At 37.3% G+C, this 22,242-nt stretch overlaps 2 protein-coding genes across 4 annotated transcripts in view; one reads left to right on the top strand and one right to left on the bottom strand.

Moving 5' to 3' along the window:
- The window catches only part of Abhd17b (abhydrolase domain containing 17B, depalmitoylase), a 38,803-nt gene extending 22,457 nt beyond the window's left edge, over positions 1 to 16,346 (bottom strand). The window contains exons 1-2 of one of the 2 annotated variants that reach the window (XM_026389252.2): positions 16,270 to 16,307; positions 7,312 to 7,346 (exon numbers count right to left, since the gene is read on the bottom strand). The gene's annotated coding sequence lies outside the window, so the exon portion shown is untranslated. Of the gene's footprint in view, positions 1 to 7,311; positions 7,347 to 16,269 lie in introns of both variants that reach the window. The other variant, XM_026389251.2, reaches the window with a different exon arrangement.
- A 756-nt stretch (positions 16,347 to 17,102) lies between these two features.
- Positions 17,103 to 22,242, top strand: part of C4H9orf85 (chromosome 4 C9orf85 homolog) — a 63,431-nt gene continuing 58,291 nt past the window's right edge. The window contains exon 1 of one of the 2 annotated variants that reach the window (XM_077797824.1): positions 17,103 to 17,448. In XM_077797824.1, coding sequence (XP_077653950.1) covers positions 17,347 to 17,448 — 102 coding nt within the window. In that variant the 5' untranslated portion in view covers positions 17,103 to 17,346. The remainder of the gene's footprint in view (positions 17,449 to 22,242) is intronic. The other variant, XM_026389284.2, reaches the window with a different exon arrangement.

Raw genomic sequence — 22,242 nt, 5'->3', positions numbered from 1 at the left:
GGAACCAACACACTTGGAACCAAACCAAGCACACCAACTTGGAATCTGAGCCAGCTTATAACCCTTGATTAATAGCCTTCCTCCCCAGCTGGATGAAGACATGTGGCCATGCTGCCCTATTTCAGGATTCTACATATTGCTCTTCTTTTGAACTCTCTTGTTCTAGTCTATTATTTCTGGGTTCTGTCCTGTTGCTTTCTACTTTCTACTGTCAATTCTGAGGACTTAGTTACATGGTTTACTTGACTCAAAATCACAGAAATCATCTACACAAATCCTACATTAAATCCAGGCTTCCACATGGGTAGGAAGAGAGAGAGAATGATGCACAGAGGGCACTAGACAGAGTCAGGCAAACTGGCTATCAGGTGTACATTAGTTAGAAGGGATTTGTTAGTCACCGGGCTGAGAATCATCAGCCCTATCAGAGGCCTTGTGTGGCTTTTAACCAGAAAGAATCTAAAGTCATTGCATATGCTTACTGGTAGAAAGCATGACCACAATTCCACTTGTTAACTCTGACAGGATATTTAAACAATTCTATTCCTCAATTCTAACCAGAAAATAACCAGGGTAGCTAGGTCCATTCTTTTGGTTTTAGGTCTCATTTTGGACTTTTCATCTTCTTGAGAATAGTCTCCCTTAAAACATTACAAGCCATGGACATGGCAGATTCCTGAGCAAAGAGAAGTCTGTAGAACTTGAGTGAAAGCAAAGAGCTCACTGATGGTGAGATTAAAACTCATCACTGGGGTTGGGGTTGTGGCTCAGGTGTAGAGTGCTAACCTAGCACATGTGAGGCCCCGAGTTTGATCCTCAGCACAATGTAAAAATAAATAAATAAAATAAAGGTATTGTGTCCAATTACAACTAAAAAATAAATATTAAGAAAAAAAACCTCACCTGACCAACAAGCAGTCACTAATGAACAGCAGTAGGTGGATAAGCTATACACATGACAAGCTCATATAAGAAATCTACCCTAGAGGTCTAGGAGGGGCTTTGAGAAGCAGCATAAATACATGCTCTTTTAGTGAATGCTGGGGCTGCCTGAATAGACATCATGGATCCCATGATTACATACTATTTAGTTTTAGCCTTTGTATTTCTCCACAATGTTAACAGTATATTTATGTATTATATTATATTATATATATTATACATTATATATAATATTTTCACAGGGTTTCACAGGTTGCCATGAGAAGATATTCTGAAAACCAAGAAGTTATACATGCCTAACGCCTATTTTCTAGTAAAATGGGTAAGGATACTGTATTGTCTTTCAGCACCGAGTTAACCTGTTTTGCATTTTACTCAAGATTCTTTTGCCACACTAGAGTGGAGAATCTTAGCTGTCCCCTCCACATTGTGTGTGTGTGTGTGTGTGGGGTGGGCGGCAGGGGGTCATCTGGGGATTAAACCCAGGAATGTTCTACCACGGAGCGATATCCCTAGCCCTCTTTATTTTATTTTTTATTTTGGGACAGGGTCTTGCTAAATTGCTGAGGCTGGCTTCGAACTTGGAATCCTCCTACCTTAGCCTCCCATGCAGTGGGATTACCCACATGCACTACTATGCCTGGCTCTACCAATCTTAATCAAGAGACAATTATTCTCATTTCTATTCTTTCTGCCCTCTTATATCAGCTTTAGTCTGGGTATTAATGAAATTGAATCTAGGGGTAGATGCAGGGGACTATAACCCAGTATAGATATTTGAGGTAGAAAAGTGCTATATTATCTTTCGTTGTAAAGTCTGGGCAATTTGAAGAATGCATCAAGTTCCTCAGCCTCTGTAGTCACCTTTTCAACATACAAATGCTTCATAAAGTGTTTCTAATGAATACCCTATACTTGAGAATATCAGGATTAATATAATACTATATATATATATTACTCTCAGATCTGACTTGGGATAAAACCTTATCTGGGTGTTTCTAAGCTCAAAATTATTTAATCAACTTTAATCCAAAATCAGTTAACGTGCCAACAGCTTCAGGTCAAACCTGAGAATCACCTTAGACAGCAACAGTACTATGAAAACTGTAATTTCTTGGACCTAGATATGTTACATGTTTATCTTATGCGTCTCAAGATTTACCACTTGCCACTCTATAACAGCTACAGTATTTTAATTTCTACAGAAGTATTTGGAAAGCTAAAAGAATCCATCCCTTTTATACCTATTTAATCTGTGGTTAAAATGAATATCTCTAGTATTATACTGGTGACAGCATTTTTGTTTCAAAATAAATCAAACTGGATCTTAATCTATTAACATCTTGATTTTGTAAATGCTCATTCTGTCCCAACTTTGCTTCTATATGATTAACACAGTCTTAGATAGGAATTTCTACTTTGTACTCCCAATTTCAATTTCTTGTGACAATGCACACAACCCAGATTGTAATTCTGGTAACTGACTTCTTATTCCTGGCCTAGGGATATGTCTTTATACAGCATGGAGGTTTAAGAGAACTTGGTAAATTTCTTACTCTACCCACAAAAATCCCTTCATAATCCTTATCTGAAGTAGACTTAGAGATACTTGCGAAGGGAAACGGTTAGAATTCTAGTCTGTGAATAAAGCTGTGATGCTGCTAGATTTCCTTGTAGAAGATCTCTTTAAAAGGTAGTTAAGATTATCATTAGACGTCAACCAATGAAATGGAATACATACATTTCTCTTTTCCTCAAACACACACACACACACACACACACACACAAACCTTCCTCAAGACATAGGACCAGCTCTTCCCCCCTCCTAAGGAGCAGCTCCCAAGAATAAGCAATAAATTAAGAACAGTTTGCTTAGAAGTTTTCAACTACCTCCATATTATTAAACTTCTTATAACCCTATTCTACATTAGCTACGAAGTCACCTGCAAAGTAGAAATTATGTCCTAATAACATTCCTCTTATTTACTAATCCCTTTCCATACATACAATACATTTTAGGTAGCCATACAAGATGACAACATTTATGTAGTCTCAATATAAGTATAAGATTCTCTAACTTTCTTTACACAGATGGTGTGACATGACAGTCCTTACTAATGTAGCCTTTAGTTGTCTACTCTTAGTCTGACTACATAAACTGCCATCTCTACCACTTCCTTTTCCTTCCTTTGGCTGCCAGCTGCTTTCCCTTAATCATACTTATCTGTAGTAAAGACTTGAAGAAATAGGGCTGCTTCAGAAGATATGAAATAAATACTTGTCACTTGTGCTCAATATCCTAGCCGGCCTCAGAAAGCCAAAACTTTGCCTTTCAGAAGAACACTTACCTGGGTTGAAAGTGAAGCTCAGTGATAAGAGTACCAGTATGGGTAAGACCCTGGGGTTCTATCCACAAAAGAGAATAAAACAAAAAAATCCCCACAAATCTAAATGTTTAAAGATAATAAGAATAATGTATTTAACAGACTGGGAGCCAGTTAATTCTTCAAGACCTTGTGAAAATCATTTAAGAGTAGAGTTTGTTTCCTCATTTGAAAAGTAACCAAGCTAATATTCATTCTAGTCTCTAAAATTCTAAATTCACATTCTACTTTGTAAACTGGTAATTAATATTTTGAATATTTTAATAGCCACATAATTAATAAACAATATACTATTAACAAATGAGGACTCTATACAGCTTTTTTATCTTACAAAAAAAATAAGAGCAAGGCAATGTGAAATAGCTTCAGAAATCAAGCAAGAAAACAGTTTAGTTGTTAGGAAAACTTCGTAATAGAACTTTAGGGTTTTCCAAAAACAGAGGGAAAACCCTTAGTAGACCAACACATGTAAAGGTGAGAAAGAACTGAAGCAATGAAAGAAAGGGGGGAAGGGATGGGAAACAGTGGCATTAAATAAGTGAGAAACAATCTTTGTTCAATAATGTATAGAAAACCACTATAGTTCTTTAAGCCTGGAGTGAATAAAGTAGTCATTTAGGGCACTGCATATAGGGACATCAGGATTTGATGCTACTGATACTTTATAACTCATGTACTGTTAAATAATTTTATGTATTTAAACTTTAAGATTTCAAATCTAAGATTTTGAAAAAGAAATCTCAAATACATTTCAACCTGGTACATGGAAGTGTGTTAAGTATACATTGCTGCCATGCCTGTAATCCCACTGGTTCAGGAGGATGAGGCAGGAGGATGGCAAGTTCTAAGCCAACCTCGGCCAAAAAAAAAAAAAAAAAAAAAAAGGAGGTGTTAAGCACTCAGTGAAACCCTGTCTCTAAATAAAATATATAAAGTAGGGCTGGATATGTGCCCCTGAGTTCAATCCCCAATAACCAAAAAACAACAACAAAAGTAAATAAGTATTGCTAGGTAGAAAATTAACATATGGCTATTATTTATACTGCAAAATGTATAAACCATACCCTTTAGTTAAATACCAATACTTGACTACATTTAAAATAGTTTTCTCCAAATTAGTAACAAATATAAATTTCTACCACACAAAATAAAGACAACCATGATTTGATGGATATTTGAATGACTATGAATTTTGTTTTATATTCTCCTTTTAAAAGAGGCAAGTAGCAATAACTCAACAAAGACAGTGGGTTTTTCTTTTAAAGACAACTTCTAGGGTAGGTCTGAAAAGTACTTTAGCTGACAGAGGACAACACTTCTGAAGCTGTAAGCCAAGTAATGCAACAGGAGAAGAGTGGGATGGGGGAAGAAAAACAAAGGTTTATAAAAATGGTTAAGGCAACTTCTTTGAGATGCAATCTGATAGCTTGTGTGTTTAGTATTTGGAAGTCAACATGTCTAGTATATCTCGAGCACTCTTTAGGAAGAAGAAAGCAAATATTCAAGAAAGGTGTTCCATTCATCCTTACAAAGGTCATTCATTAAGATACTAAATATTATACACTGTTTACAGCATGGATGCGATAGGCATATAAAATTATCAAAGAAATCTATTTATTTATTTATTTATTTGTGCGTGCATGCATGCTGGGGATTGAACTAAGGGGAACTCGGCCACTGAGCCACATCCCCAGCCCTATTTTGTATTTTATTTAGAGACAGGGTGCCACTGAGTTGCTTAGTGCTTCACTTTTACTGAGGATAGCTTTGAAGGAAAAAAAAAAAAAAGTGAATCTTTTAGAGGCATTACTAAAAACAAGCCAAAACACAATTACCAAGGCAGGAAATTTTCATTCATCTAAATATCTTAATATCTAAAACCAAAAAACTAATTGGAAAATCATTCAATTTCTGTCACCCTTAGTTGGAAAGGCCCATACAATTCTCTGCATATATTGAGATGTCTACCCTTTTGTAGTAGTAGTTCCTAGCTTTGAGAAAACAAAGGCTTGATCAGGGTAGAATGAGACTAAAGAAGAAGCGCTCAGTATGTACTGAGTTGATAAATGATAAAATACTTGAGAGTAAATGCGAATTTCTCCCATTCAAATGTTCTCTAATTCTACGCTTCCTTTTCTAGAAAGTCTAAAAAAGTGATTTTTGGTTTAAGAACTCCTTGCTATGTTCCCTCCAGACTTATAATAAATTCAAACTTCTCCACAGGTTCTCGAAGACCTTGCATGAACCTACCTTAACTTCCCCCTCCAACTTTAATACTCTCCCCATTCACCAGTATGGTTGTATTCTCACCATCTTTCAGTACCTTGAAAGCACGAAGCTGTTTCCACATTAGAACTTACACACTTGCTTTGCTTACTCCCTATTCCAGTCTCAAATACCACTGTTTTAAAGAGATTTTCGGAACCCCAAATCTAAATTATGCTATTTTTTCACAGTACCCAGTTCTTTCAATTCATAGTTAAAAACTGTGATCCCCACCATATATTCATCTGTGGACTCACTTGATTAATGCCTACTGTCTTTACTAAACTTAAAGCTCCCTGAGGTCAATAACAACAATTTCTTCAGCATTTGTACAAGTAGCATCTGACCAATACTCTTTTAACTACATTAAAGAATGGCAGTTAAAAAAACAGACCATTAAGATGAGAGTAATACCCACACATACAACTTACTAATTTGCTAGAAATCTGTTTACTTGGTTAATGACTATTAACTGTAACATATAAAACCAATTCTTGCTTGGAGTGGTGGTGCACGCCTGTAATCCCAGCGGCTCAGAAAGCTGAGGCAGGAGGATAGCAAGTTCAAAGCCAGCCCCAGCAAAAGCAAGGTGCCAAGTAACTCAGTGAGACCCTGTCTCTAATAAAACACAAAATAGGGCTGGGATGTGGCTCAGTGGCTGAGTGCCCTTGAGTTCAATTCCTAGTACCCCTGCCCCCCACCAAAAAAAAAAAATCCTGATTTTAGAGTGCTTGGTCCTCGTATATTATTTTGATGAGATAATTTTTAAGTCTTGTATTGGCAAAAACTAACCATTCTTATATGTTTGAACATTTCTTTTTCAGATGATGTAATAAGATTCTTGCAATTCTTGTGCTATTGGAAAGGACTTCATTAGTGAAAAATTCATTTTTAAACGATTGTGCATTAAAAAAAATGAATATTTTGTTCCTGTAGTTTCAGGTACAGCCCATGTTCTTAAGTAATGTGATACTTTTAATTGATGCCCTAAATACCACAAAAGAACAATTCAGGCTTAGAAGTAACTTTCCTTACCACCTATTAGGGCGGTCAACTACAGGTGCTGAAGACCTCAGGCAGTAAAACATTCTTAGGGTCAAGTCTGAGACACTTAAGAGATAGCAAGAACTCTACGTTTTCCCCCTTCTTTTCCACCCTCAGCACAACACAGGAGATACTAGCCTGTGTTCTGCTATTTCCACCTTCTTAGGACTTACAGGAAGCAAATGTTGGTATTTACGGTAGCTTAGTGCTCCTGAACATTGAATATTAAGGCAAGGGCTCTACTATTGAGCTACAATCCCAGTCTCACTCTCAATTACTTCCAGTGCCATCTTAACTAGCAGAAGCAGAATTTAAGACTAATTATATATATATATATTATATATATATATAATATTTATATATAAATATACATATATATTTTTTAACATTCACACACATACACACATACCACACACTCTGCGAGAGCTCTATTTCTTTGGGAGGTTGAGGCAAGAGGATTCCAAGTTCAAAGCCAGCCTCAGCAACTTAGGGAGACTCTGTTTAAAAATTTTTAAAATTAAAAAACTAAAAGGAGAGGTGGGGGGCAGGTGGCTGGGATGTAGCTGAATGGTTAAGTGCCCCTGGGTTCATTCCCAGGCACCAAAAACCAAACCAAACCAAAACAAAACACATATTTCTCAGAACTGCTTCAGTTGTCACTTCATTAGTTTCTTACCAGTTTGGCAATGAGTAGAATCCTCAAAAATCAATCTGGAACAAAATGAAATATGAAAAAAATTTACAAAATTTGGGAAATACAATAATTTTTCGAACACAATAAAATGTTCAGCCATAACTATTGTTTTTAAAAAGTAATAATATACCATATTTCTGTAGATAAACTTGCCATTTCATGACTATTTCTTGGAAACAAAGGTCCAAGATCTGGTGCTAGCTAGTCTATGTTAATGTTTTCATGATTCTTTGGCAAAATGAAAACAATTTTGGACAAATTAAATGTATTAAATTAATTTTAATCTATTTCTACTGAAGGGAATAGAAGGGATGCCTTTTGTTCACATTATATTCTTTCTACTGTGCTAATGCTAAAATGTATTTTTCATGAAAAATGAAACCTTTGTAAAAAATAAAACAACGGTAATAGATGTCAAGTTTCATTTCTTTTAAGTGATTTCTACCAGACAAAACTTAAATTAGCTTTCTCCCACCTTTTTTGAAATCTAACTGGTTCCAAGACATTAGGTTTTAAAACTAACTGGGTTTGGAGCTAGACATAAATTCATTCAAATCACAATTTAGTTATAAGACTTCAGACAAACTCCTTCTCTGGGTCTCAATTTTTTCAACTGTAAACTCTACAGAGTTGCTGGGAAGATTAAATGAGATAAGCTTTTAAGTTCTGCACAGGCTACATACCGGAAAAAAAAAAAAAAAGTTCTTTTACTTGGCAGATATATTATTTTATCTTTTTCTGGGCCCTAGAAATCCAAATCTGGATTGTCTTTTCAGTCCTGGGGAAAAGTCTCACATGCTTTTACCAATCCCAATACACATATTCTGGAGGATTCCATTACGGCGAATATCTTCAGAGACCTACTAACTAAACAGTTATTCTATCAATAGACCTATTTCCTGTATCTTCAGTCTCTCCTCCTCTAGTTTCACCACTTCTGTTTATACTGAAGACTTTCCATTTAAAAAAAAAACTGTGTGTGTATATATAAGTAGATAAACAGATGTATGCCTACATATCTGTATCTAGAGTTTATCTCATATATCTCAAAACATCCTTTAGAATCAAATTACTTTACCTCTCCATTTCACAGTTACTCCATCAGGCTCAAAATGTGTTCTGGTCCAGTATCTATCCTTACTTGCTCATCTTTTAGACTCTCTGACAACCTCTTATAATTTCAAAATACATTGAGTTCTGTGCAACTTTTACTTTATGGCATTTAACACCACTTTCCTTCATTAAGCATTAAAACTAATGTTCAAACTTGGTTTCTTGGTTGCCTCAATCAAAAATTCCATTTTGAACAGATTGGTATTCTTTTGTCTTTTTATGCCAGTCAAACCCAGAGCTTTAATTACCACTTCCACACTACTAACTCCTACATCTAAAGATTGCAATGATGTCCCTTCAACTTCAGACCCCGGACATCTCAGTCTGTAACCCACTACCCTCCCCGTCCTTAAACCAAGGCCTGTTTTTTGGGGGTGGGGAGTGACTGGGCATTGAACCTAGGGATGCTTAACCACTGAGCCACATCCCTAGCCCTTTTTATTTTGAGACAGGGTCTTACTAAATTGCTCAGGGCCATGCTAATTTGTTTAGGCTGGCTCTGAACTTCCATCAAACCTGCCTCAGCCTCCCCAGTTGCTGGGATTACAGGCATGTGCCACCATGCTTGGCTGAAGGCTCATTTCCTAGGTATTCCTTTCCAATTCTCTCAACCACATTTCTGCTCAACCAGTTTTCATTGAGATCACTCACTGACTAATCACTCACTGACTAATATCTACCTCATACTCTTCTAATCCATATTCTACATTACTGCAATGTGATGTCACTTTCCTGTTTAAACTCTTTGGATGGGCCTTACAAGCCCTGTTGAATAAGCATAAATTGGTTAGCATGCCATATATGATTCCCTCCTACCTCCTGTTCCTGTTTTCTATCTTAGTTTTGAACACTTCTCCATTTATTCTACTGAACATACTGTGTTCTTTTCCACTTCTATACTTTTGCACATACTGCTAATTCACTGTTGGTAAAATCCTCCAACTCATCATTCCCCTTTCAAAAAACAAAACAAAACAAAAATCAAACAATTTTTGAATTTATGTCTAGCTCCAAACTTAATGTCTTAGAACCAGTTAGATTTCAAAAAAGGTGGGAGAAAGCTAATTTAACATTTATTTAACCCTCTGTTAAAGTTTAATTTCTTCCTCTAGGAAAATAAAAATCTCCTCTGAACCATGCCTATGCTGACTGATTTAGATAATCTCTTCAGAGATTTTTATGTTTGGGATTGTGTATTTATGTTATGTCTTTCTTAGGGATCCTAACAGATAAAAAAATTGAAAAACACTTCCCTAGGGATTTATATCAGAATGTCCTTTATTAATGCATGCCCTCCACACTGCATTATTTTACTGCCCTAAATCTTTAATTAATAAAAGTAATATTGAGGTCTGTTAAAAAGTTGTGTAAGGTAGCATCAACCCAGCTACCTAGGTGGCTGAAACAAGAAGACTGTTTGAGCACAGGAATTCAAAGAGAGCCTGGGTAACATAGAAAGGACCCATCTCCAAACAAAAAACAAAACCCCAAATGTAACCAGATGTTACATTTGACAACCCAAGTCACTGAATAGTTTTTCCCCCCATAACCAATAACCAGAGAATAATTTTTTTTCTTTGGGGGTTGCAGATGTTAGAAGGTAAAAACTTATCAGCATACTAAGCAGGATACTAATCGAAAACAAAATATCTAGGTCAAAATCTGCAGGTGGTATTTTTTTGAACAGTTTATTATAAGGAGTATGTCAACTAATTTTAATTTTTAAAACACACAAAGAACAATCCAAACTCAGAAGCCAAACAAGTTTGCTGCAATTGATAGCAGTCATAATAAAAAGAATTTCTTTCACTGCATGTAGATTTTTAAGAGAAAAGGCTTGACAATTGACTACTGACAATTCTAATACTACCTCTAAGACACTGGGGAAAGCTTCATGGGAAAACTGAAAACAAAACCACAACTAGAATATCCATTTCATGTTTCCTAATGATTTTTCCAAAGGTTATGACAAAACAATATAACATAAGCTGTGTTTTTACAGAGTCAATTTTAGCACTACTGTAGAAAGTACAAAAGCAACACAGAGGAAATGTAACCAAATATAATCAGATTCAATCCTAATTTGCTTTGATTTTCAAGTAGCTTCAATTCCTTCATGTACAAGACTATACATACCCACTGCCTTCATTACAAAGATATGTGTAATTAATAAATGTGCTAATACTTACAATACAATCTGAAGCTCTGGTGTAAGGACACTATAAATATAAAACACTTGCTTGACAAATCTGCACAAGATGATTTTTCTAATGAAAAGAGGTTAAAAATGCTTAAAAAATTAAAAAAAGAATAACTATATGCTAATATCATATTACTGCACAGACTAGTTTGACCTATCAATATTTTAAAATGGGTGAGATAAACTTATTACAAATGATGGCACAGATAATTATGAGCATAATATATACTAAGAAAATAAAGTAAAAAGTGGTATACGAGAACAAAGTGGAGGGGGTGGAAGGTGGCCCTTTCACTTGTTATCTCTTAATCTTACTAATACTGTTCTCAGGCTATCATCCCTTTGCACATAAGGAAATTAAGCCTTTGGGTTGTTAAGTTATTAACTTGTCTGAGTTAATACAACTTGTAAGTGGGAGAGACATAACACAGGTTTAACTTAAAGACTGTCTTCTGTCCACTGTTCCTGGATTTGGCTAATGTGTACCCAGCTACGATTTCCCTGACTGCACATCATTGCTTATTTTTTCATTCTCCCCTATTCATTGAGGTCTAACATGATCACCCTATTGAAGAAGTCAAATCAAAAGTGACTGGTACATACATCATAGACACTGGCCCATTTTTCCTTTCGCATTTTTAAATGTTAGCTGTATGTAAAAACTAGTTTAGTCATTTTTACTTTTATCTCCTTAGAAAACAAAAAGGTCTTATATCTAAGTCAAATTTACATATAAAATGTATTCTAAACTTTGAAATAATTGAAATAAAAATTAAGTTTGAAATTATGATTGTAATTTTAAAAAATTCTAGCCAAAATGAAAAGAAACTGCAAAGTGTAGGTTGCAGTGATTAGTATTTAAAAGAACCTGCCATGTTCCATGACTTTTAGAAGCTGAATGTGAACTATAGATGAAACCTAAGAATCAAACAGTACAGTTTCATTATCCTTGATCTAAAATGTGTGGGATCAGAAGTCATTCCAATTTGGAATATCTGTGTGGCATTATCAGTTGAGCATCCTTAATCTGAAAAATCAGAAATCCTTAACTGCTCAGATTTTTGTGATACCCATGGTCAGCATATATTTTGAAGCAATGGTTTGGGGTGGGGAGAGGAGAGAGTTAGAATGACAGAGTTGCAAAGTTTTAACTTTTAAATTAAAGGGATATTAAAAACTAAATACAGTTATTACCACCATAATTTTATCATGGCATATTAACAACAAAATAGACAATTTCAGAGAAAAAAAAGAGTTAATTTTATTTAGCAAACTGAATTCACAAGCACATCAGTATATAAAATAGCTCCATGTAAATTTAAGTTCTAAATGTGAATAAATAAAATTGTTAAGGTTTTATTTAGAAAAAGGACAAATCATAAAATGATAAATGTGGCATTAAAAATCTTTTAGTCACTAGAAGATACCATATTTAAAGTAAAAAGGACAATCCCCAAACTGGAAGAACAGATTTTTAGAGCCTGCCAAGTACTGTTATATAGAAAATAGAAAAATTATTACAATTTAATAAGAAAAGGTAACACTGAGCAGGCAATTTATAGAAAAAGAAAATGAATGGCCAACAAATAAGTGAAAGTTTTAGCAACTACACAAGTTATTGGGTGATGCAAATAAAAACTGCCACGATGTGCCATTTCATACTCCTTAGAATGGCAAAAGTTAGGCCTGAAGTATTTGTAAGGCAGAGAACACATCTCTTGTCCACAATCACTTTGGAGAGAAAACTGGCAGTTATCTTAAAAAGTGGAATAAGCTCATATCCAGTGTCTAACAGACGACTACCAGATTTATATTCCAGAGTCATCTTTCTCAATTATAGCTTTCTGGTTGTTTTAATGAATAGGGGTGCTACAAAATTAGAAGTCAAAGAGCCAGGCACTCTTCTTGCATAAAGATAATGCTGTTCTGTATCCCATGACTTTTAACTATTCTACAGACTTTCAGAGAGGGGTTGAGGGAGAGGAAAAACAACAAGAACCCTAAAGTCAGATATTTCAACAGGACTTGCAACCAACATTGCTTTAATACAGGTGATGATTTTGAAGAATTCAATTACTGTGTTAAAAAGATTCACTTTCTTTGATTCAACTTTACTGAAAATAGTTTTAGAAAATCATTTTTCACCAACAGTGCTGCTTTTGGTATCTGAATGCCCAATTCAATATAACAACTAAAATATGCACTGGTAGCTGTTGTATTGACAGTGTTACTATCCATTGATGCAAAGTACCCAAAACTTCTTCTAGTAGTGCTTCTAATTTAATGCATACACAAATGACCTGAGAATCTTATTAACCTACAGCACCTGAATCAGCAGCATAGGATCTGAGATTCTTCTTTTCTAACAGGCTGTCAGGTCTTAGCATCACACAGCTAAAACTTGAGTATAGTTGAACTGAATGAAGCATTTGCACAGTGAAATAATATTAATGTATTGTAATTAACTGCTTATATGTTAGAGAGGACATTGTTGGTATAACACTTGAGAGACTGGGTTTGATACCCAGCACCACATAAAAAAATAAACAAAAGGTATTGTGTCCATCTATAACTAAAAATACTTGATAAAATTAGATGTAGGGTCAAAAATATAAAGAGATAGTTTGGGGAAAGTGTTATTAGGTAATTTCATTGTTGTGAGAATGTCAGCATATACTTAAAACATGGCTAAGATATCACTAGGTGATTCAATTTTATGAGATCACTATTGAGTTTGCTGTCCATTATTGACCAAAATATTATGTGGTACATGACTGTATACAAGAATATTCCTTAATTCTTGAATAGCAAACAATTGAGAAGCAATTAAAATGATCAACTACAGAAAGCTGGTAATAGTCACATAATGGAGTACATACGTATTAGCAATAAAAATATACTAGAGCTATCTGAATAAAAAAATAAATCCTGGCCTAATGACAAAAAAGCAAACTACATAAAGATATAAACATTATATTTAAATAGTTTTTTGTTGTTGTTGTTTTGAGATTGGATCTATGTTATCCAGGCTGGTCAAAATCCTTAACTGATTTTCTGCCTTAGCCTCCTGAATGCTGAAACTATAGGCGTATACCACCACACTCAGCCTAAATCATTTTAAAACAATCAAAACCACAAGTAGTGTTCTGGAATATAAAAGTAGATAGTTAAGTATAAACAAGTAGATAGGAAGGATGGATGTTAATTAAGTTAGTGGCTGGGGTGAAGAGAATAGAATTTAAGAGGATTTACAAGGTAAATTGTCTCATTTTGATTTGTAGCTTTATTTCTTCAATTGAGTGATAGGTAAATGGAGAATCATTATATTGTGGGTCATCAATAGTTACATTGCTATATTATTTCTCAGTTCACCTGGATTGAAAATGTTGGGCCTATATGTGTTGCGAAAACACTGCTCTAAAGCGTAGCATTCAGGACTAAGGGTCAGAAGACACACATTCAAGTCTGCATCTCATTAATTGTTTAGCTTTAGGTAATTCAAGTAATTCTTTTCTTTAGTTTTTACTCGTTTCACCTCTAAAAAAATAAAATTTAAAAAAGCCATAAAACCACTTTTCCACTCCACCTCAGAAGATTGGGTTTCAGAGACAAAACAGTGCAATGTATGTGAGAGTAGGAAAAGTGGGAGTAATTCTGAGAATTAAAAGAAAAACCTTGGTTAGACAAGATATAAAATCTATCAGCAAATAAACTAATCAAGTCAATGAACTATTTTTTTGTTATCACTGATTCTAAGGATATGACACCAATACTAACATGGAAGAAATTTTGAGTTTATCAGTTGGTAATTTTAAACAGAATATAATGTCGCACACCTAGAGTAACTGTTGCTTATAAAGTTCTCATTGCCTTTTCTATAAAGTGAGCAGGTGGCACATTTTATTAGCTCTATATTACAGATGGAGAAACTGACTCAGATGTGAGATAGCACTGCCTGGAGTTGTATACCAATTCAGTAACAGAACTTGGAACAGATACCACTTGCCTAGTTCTGTGTCCACAAAGCTAACTAAAAAAAAAAAAATGTTAGGATGCTATATAGTTATTGTCCCAAGAAATAAGACATTCTTTGTCAACTATCATTTCATACACGTTTCAAAATGGGCAAAGATACTCAAGGAAACAAAACACATATCAACTAGAGGACTGAACACCAAGAGACAAAATTAAAACCACCTAGACTGCTGAAAATCTAATCCTATCCTTGCCAATTAACCTTATTAATGCTAGAGTATGAGAAAAGAGAGGACAAAATGTGGGTGAGAGAGCTTTTCACTTCCTCCTGGATCTCAAATAAGATATCAATTATGACACAAAAAAGAATTTGTATCTTTAGAAGTTTAACACACTTAACTTCGCTGAAGTAAGGCCACTACCACTTCTTCCAAAAAAATTTCTCCAACAAGCATGAAATTAGGCAGTCTTAGATTACTGAATACTAGCAATCCTGGTAATTATCAAAATAATGTCTTGATTGTGATTATCACCGAGTTCCTAAGATAAACATACGAAGACACTAATTCTTAATGGAGAAAAGTCCATTATTGCAAACCTTCTTGTCAATGTAAACATATTAATTTTATTACATGTTCTAACTTTAGAGTCCAAACGTAGTAGTTTCAAATGCTGACACAAGACATCCAAAATCCTATTTACCGAATACTTAAAAAAGCCAATGAATCATCTTATGGATCAAGCATTATACGTTACAGAAAGTGTTAGAGGAATACCTTTCAGAAACTAAATAGCTAAAATTTAAAGGTCACCCTCTCTATATTCCGTTATTCACCCTTTGATTACCTAATGTACCTTACACTGATTTAAAGCATCAGGTTCAAAGAATTTGGTTCTGCCAAAGGCAGAAATCTCACACTGGATCAACATTTTTTTAAAAAAAAACAAGAAGCCTAGTTCTATTAGAGCCTCTCTACGAACATCCTCCACACAATACAATCCACAACTTTCTTGTTTCAGGGGTAAAATAAAATTTCAAACCCAAACTCTTAATTTTCCAATTCAAGTTGATCCCTGATGAGCATATCCTAGAGCAGATGAAAGTTCAACTATCTAAAGAAGAACCCTGCGACGGCCCGGCCAGAATACACAAATCACCAAGCTCGGCGCAGATTCAATCTAAAATCGAGGCTGGCACGATGAGGACCTTGTGTAGAAAGCTGCTAGGCACCCGCGAATCTCAGAGAGCGAAGGAGAGGAATGTAAACCCGACCCCATCTTTCGGTCCACTAGGAGAAAAGCAAAGGAAGTGAAACAAGACCCTTCCCCGCTGGGGAGGACCCAAGACCTTCCCAGGGCGTCCGTCTCTCCCTCACCCCTAGACTCCAGCAGCTCCGCGGAACGCAAGGACCCTCCCACCTACCCCTTCACCAATACACCAGAGTCCTCTTCAATACACCGACCCGACCGGGAGTAGGTCTCCGGCCTTTGCCGGCGCGGAGAGGCATCTCGGTCGCCAACAACAAAGACGCCTCCCGCTCCCCTCCCCCGCCGGCCCCGGCCCGTCCCTCCCGCGCTGCGGCTCCCGGCCTAGCGCCCCCTCCCCGAGCCCGGCCGCAGCCGCAGCGCGTCCCATCCGCGGCCCCACGCACCTGCACAGAGGCGGCCACGGCCGAGATGCTGAGCAGAGGGGGTCGGGAGAGAACGTCTGCGACGCGCTGTCCTCCACGAGGCGCGACCCGCGCTCCGGCCACCGGACTCTCCCAGTCCGCGGACGGGCCCAGGCGAGGAGGGGGCACGAGGGCTGCAGTCCCCGGAGCCGGGACGAAGGACCGCGGGGTCTGAGGGAGCCCCGAGTCTCGCCTCGCGCCGGCTCTTCTCCACACAAGCTCGCGTTCTGCTGACTAACGGCCCCGGCTCGAGGAGCTGGAGCGGCGGCCGCCGGCGCCGGCTGCTCTCGGGCCTCACGTCCCGAGCGGCCGTGGTCGCAGACGCTGCCACCGCCTCCTTTTCTGGCACTGTAGACAACACCCAGTCCCAGCCAGGTCTTTCTTCTCTTCAATTCTCCTTTCTTTCTCCTCCTCAGCCCGCCAGGCGCTGGGCTTGCTCTTGTAGCGGGAAACACACTGGATAGGAACGGAGGGGGGTAGCCGAGCCCTTTCTACACCAAGAGTTGGTCACTGACTGGAGGAAGGTGCCAAGCTGACCCGGGCTCCAGCCTGCGATCGGGTGTGAGGAGGGACGAAGCCCTTCCTCGCCCAATTTGCACCAATCACAAGCCGCTCAGTAGAGTCGGTAGCGCAGCAGACTTCCGGAGAGGCTGAACGGATTCGGCAGGAGGCGGGGATTGCGGAAAGGAAGAGCCAATAGGAGTAGAGGAAACCCTCCCCTCCGCCGTGATGGACTGCCGCATTCGGGTCAATGGGAGAATGCTCATTTCCAAGAAAGTGGGACTTGTTCACCCGGTTAGAGGCAAGGGTTGTGCGGGCGGGGGGGTCGGGGGCGCTGGTAGAGGCTGAGCCTTGTGGAGTTTCCTGCACCAAGTGCTGGGAGGGCAAGAGGATGTCCTTTCACCACCACGGGGAGTCACGTGTGCCGACTGGGGACGGAAAGGCTGGATAAGTTCCTTCCGGGTCACGAGAGAAGCGTCAACACCTGGGGAGGAAGCTCTCTGGTCTTCCCTGCAACTTTTTAGGTACACTATACTTGAGGTGGTTGTGGTTTCGGGGATGAGTTCCCAGAAGGGCAACGTGGCTCGTTCCAGGCCTCAGAAGCATCAGAATACATTTAGCTTCAAAAATGACAAGTTCGATAAGAGTGCTCAGACCAAGGTAGGAACCTGCCTGTTGTACTAACTCTGACTCCTGGAAAAAGTGATTTATTGGAGGGGAAGTGAGGAAATCAGTGCAGTGGGCGAGAACGAGTGTGGACCGCAGCCCAGGGTTAGTCTTGGCTGCAGTGCAGCCCTTTCTAAAATGTTATTCCCACGCCCTTTGTTTGACCTGGATATGTTGTCTCCTCGTAAATACATGTCACGATCGACACACTTAACTAATTGCACAGAGTGGACCGAGACCCTCGTCAAACCTAAGGTGCCAATGAGAAAATTGAGTCGTTGAACGCTCCCATCTGGATCCTTTCTCGTTTGGGGTAGGAAAACAAGGATTATGGCACGAGTGTCTCTTTCAAAATTTGCACCAAGTTTATGCAAGCAATAGCCTTAGTGTCCTCACCAACATAATGGGAATTTCTCTTTTTCTTAAGATTATTTTGAAGAGCAAATTATTTGATTTGTGTAAAACTGATAGATTTGGTATTTATAAAGTCTTTTACTTCTTTAGCAGAACTTCTGTAAACTGGTAGAAAATTCAGACTGTTTCCATAAGCCAGAGAAATTGGGTTGTATGTAACTAATTTACTGTGGTTATCTCTTCCTGCACCCTTAGCCCTATGGAGAGGACAAAATTGACGACACAAGGGCATATTAGAGACCAACATTACATCAGATAAACTTGATATTTAAACTGGAATTCAAATGTATTAGGTTTGAGACTTGAGTTATTTAATGTTTATCTGAGCTTTAATGTTGTCTCAAGTGATAAATCTGGAAGGATTGTTGTAATGCTAAACTAAATGATCATAATGGGTGTTCAGTAAGTAATTAGTTGAGTGAGAAAGCAAAGTCATCTGTTTATAGTAACCTATAGTCTTACTTTGTTTCCTCTGCCTCTTCATTTACTGTACAAATATTTAATGAGCACCTTCCATGTGCAAGGCCCTATGCTCCTGGTTGTGCAGTATTCACAAGTGTTGACTCTTTATAGAACTTAAGAGTTTTCTGCATAATATGGGCAATAATTAAGACAAGATATATGTCATTACAAATTGTGATACATATTGGTGAAGTGTAAGACAGTTTAGTAAATTGTCCTCTTCTTTCTCCCACTTAAATTGAGCAAATTTTCAGAAAGAAAATTATAAACAGTATTTGGAAAGATTTTTCCAAGACTGTGCCAATTATCAATAGGTTACACCAGAATAAAAAAGCTGCATTAGCCAGGAGTAGTGGTGCAAGCCTGTAATTCCAGAGACTCAGGAGGCTGAGGCAGGAGGATCCCGAGTTCAAAGCCAGCCTCAGCAACTTGGTGAGGCACTAAGCAACTCATTGAGACCCTGTCTCTAAATTAAATGCAAAAAAGGACTGGGGATGTGGCTCAGTGGATGAGTTCCCCTGAGTTCAATCCCCAATACCAAAAAAGTAAAAATAAATAAGAAAGAAAAAAGAAAAAGCTGCACTATACCAAAAGATGTCTACAGTTTTGTCACAAGGATTTTGATTTTGATTTCCTTTTCCTCTTTAAAATTGTGAAGAAGTCTCATTTGTCAGTAGGTCAGACCACCAGATTATTTGTTATTGGAAGTTCTAACAAAAATAGCAAGAAATATTTTACTAAGGAACAACTGTCTAATAGAGAACTAATAAATAATATACATAGTTGGCTCAAAAATCTTGTGTCTAAAGCTAAGACTTTCCAGAACCATCTGACTCTACCTCAGAACTGGTAAGAAATTTGTGGTAATTCCCTTTAAAGTCAGAAGTGATTAGTTTTACCTCGTAACTTACAAGGTGAAGTGTAAGACAGTTCAGTAAATTATCCTCTAAGGACTTCTCCTTTCTCCCACTTAAATTGAGCAAATTTTCAGAAAGAAAATCATAAGCAATATTTGGAAAGATTTTTCCAACACTGTGCCAATTTTCAATAGGTTACACCTATTGTATATTTTATTTAACCCTATATCCCCAGCATCTAGTAGACTGTGGTTGGTACCAGACACTAGATGTGGAATAAATGCATGGATACAAAAATTTTACTGCAACCTTTTAAAAGGCACAGTAAAAAACTGAAAAGAACTCAAATGTTGTGCGTGATTCTTCTCTTTTATTCTCCTCTGCCAAGTGATTTGTCAGGACTTAACTGAAATTAGAAGTTGGGTAATGATAGATGTTTTTTGGGGGGAAGTATATCCAGATAAAGCACCCATTCTCATACTTAAATATATTCTAGAAAAAGAGAGAAATTTTGTTGTGGCACTTCAAATGAACAAATTTGTACCAAAGGGTCAGAGTAAGAAAGATAAATTTCAGCTTAATATGAGGAAATTATCTAACAGTAAAGTAGCAATCGCCTTTTGTAATCTCCTGTCACAGGAGTTATTTTAAAAAGGCCCTGCCTCTGTGGTCATTGGTCAGCAGTGTGCAAGTGGTGGTTGGGAAGGGTGAAAAAGGGGATACGTTTAAATTTGGTAATAAAATGTCAATTCTGTCAAGTTAACCTTGTTTCCTCTACTGGAGAGATAATGATTCGTAGTGAATTTTTTTTTTTTTAATATTTATTTTTTAGTTCTCGGCGGACACAACATCTTTGTTGGTATGTGGTGCTGAGGATCGAACCCGGGCCGCACGCATGCCAGGCGAGCCCGCTACTGCTTGAGCCACATCCCCAGCCCATCGTAGTGAATTTTGAACTAAGAGAAAAGATCTTTTTAGCTCCAGGTCTATCATTTGTTTTGTTATGTCAGGCAATTTGCCTGTAGCTTTTAATCTATAATTCTGGGTTATTAAAAATTTTGTCTTACTTTCCTCTCAGGATCGCTGTGAGGATTATTTCAAAAATTTTTAAAGAAATAGGGATATGAATCTGCACTAAGCATAAAGCAAATGATAATTTATTTTGATCTGTAGTTGCTTAAAGCCTAAAAATAATTAATTAGAAAAGAACTTCAAAATTGTTGAAGAATGTGGAAATAGTAGAGAAGTATAAAAAACATGAAAGTGAAAATTGCTGTTCCCAGCCCTAGTCCTGTTTAGGTTTAATTACTGTTAAGTTTCTTATGAGTGTCTCTAGACATCTATGTACATCTGTAGTGTGTACAGCTAAGTGTGTATGCAATAAAGTATGTTTTCTTTCTCATATAGCAAAGTGGGTGTATCAGAGCATGGAGATTAAGTTCTTTGTTTTTAATGGGTGAATAATGTAATATAAACAGGAATTTACTTAATTACTTTTCTGTTAATAAACATTTGAGTTCTTTTTGGTTTTTTATTGTGGCTTTTAAAAGGTTGCAGTGAAATTTTTGTATCCATGCATTTATTCCACATCTAGTGTCTGGTACCAGCCATAGTCTACTAGATGCTGGGGATATAGGGTTAAGTAAAATACACAGTCACTACCTTAATTGAAGCTTACAGTTTGGTGGGACAGGTGACAGACAGGACAGGTGACAGACATTAGTCAAATAATCTTTCAAGTATGCTAATACCAATAGCAGTAAGAATTATGAAAGAAAAGTCTAAGGAGCCAAAGAGTATCTAGCAGGATTAAGTTTGGAGTGTTTAGGAAGGCTCTTCTGAGATTGGAAGTATAGATAATATTTAACTGAATGAAATGGGAAGAGCATATGTCATCCTCTGAGGCTGCTGTTTGTTTTATATGAATAGTCAGCATTGTTTTTAACTAGTATTTCCCAAAGTGTATTTTTTAGAGCCCCAGAGACATGAGATTTTTGTAATAGGGAAATAGTAAATGTCATTACTTTGGAAATGCTATATGCTAGATTTCACTATGGGGACAGGAATAGTGTACATTGGCATGAAGGACTGAGATGTTCTGCAGTTTTTTAGAAAATTGTGCTAAAACTTGCTTGGCTATGAACTCTAGTTTACAGAATACTTGCTGAATTAATTTATTGTGGAACACACTCATTTTGGAAACTGATCTTCACCTTGCTATGAAGATTGAAAATGAAAGTCTGACTATACTCTAGCTTTGGAAATATAGTGATATTAATAATAGCTAATATTTGTGTATTTAAGTGTGTTATGCACTAAGCCAACCTGCTACACAAGATCTAATCTTCAAAATAACACTAGGATAGATGCCATAATTATCCTATATCACATACTGGGAAATTAGTGCTTAGGGGAGTGAATTATGCACCGAAAGTTACATAAATTATCAGGTAGCTATCCATTGGTGAGGTGGAGTCTGTTTGAGGAGACCTTAAAGGGCAAGTAATTGAAAAGCCCTCTATTATATAAGTGTGTATGGATGTCTTTTTCTGTATTTTTGTGTGCAGTAGAGGCCTTGTGACTGAGGTCAGGACAAAGATGTGTGAACTTTATTGCTGCTCCTTCTGTTATACTTTGAATATGGTTTGTTCTGCAGAGGTTTGTGTGCTGACCACTTGGTCCTCAATGTTGTAGTGTTGAAAGGTGGTGGAACTTTTAAACGATGAGTCTCGGTGGAAGGTGATTAAGTACTTAGGAAAGTGTTGATCTCAGAAGCGATTGTTGTTGGTCTTGTGGAGTGAGTGAGTTTTCATAATAGTTGAGTTCTTATAAAGTAAGACTATGCTATGTGCTTGGCCACCTCTGCCTGTGGCTGTTTCCCTTTTTGCCCCTCTGCCATGTTGTAGTGCAACAAAGGGAACCTTCAACAGAGGTGGAATAGATGGGGCCTCCAGATCTTGGACTTTGAGTCTCCAAGACTGTGAGTTAAATAGACCTCTTTTCTTTATAAAGTACCCAGCCTGAGGTGTTTTGTTATGGAAACAGAAAATGGACA

This window comes from Urocitellus parryii, chromosome 4, assembly GCF_045843805.1.
Source record: "Urocitellus parryii isolate mUroPar1 chromosome 4, mUroPar1.hap1, whole genome shotgun sequence".
In the NCBI taxonomy this organism is placed as follows: Eukaryota; Metazoa; Chordata; class Mammalia; order Rodentia; family Sciuridae; genus Urocitellus; species Urocitellus parryii.
Note: the sequence above shows the minus strand (reverse complement) of the source record. Positions and strands in the feature narration are given on the sequence as shown.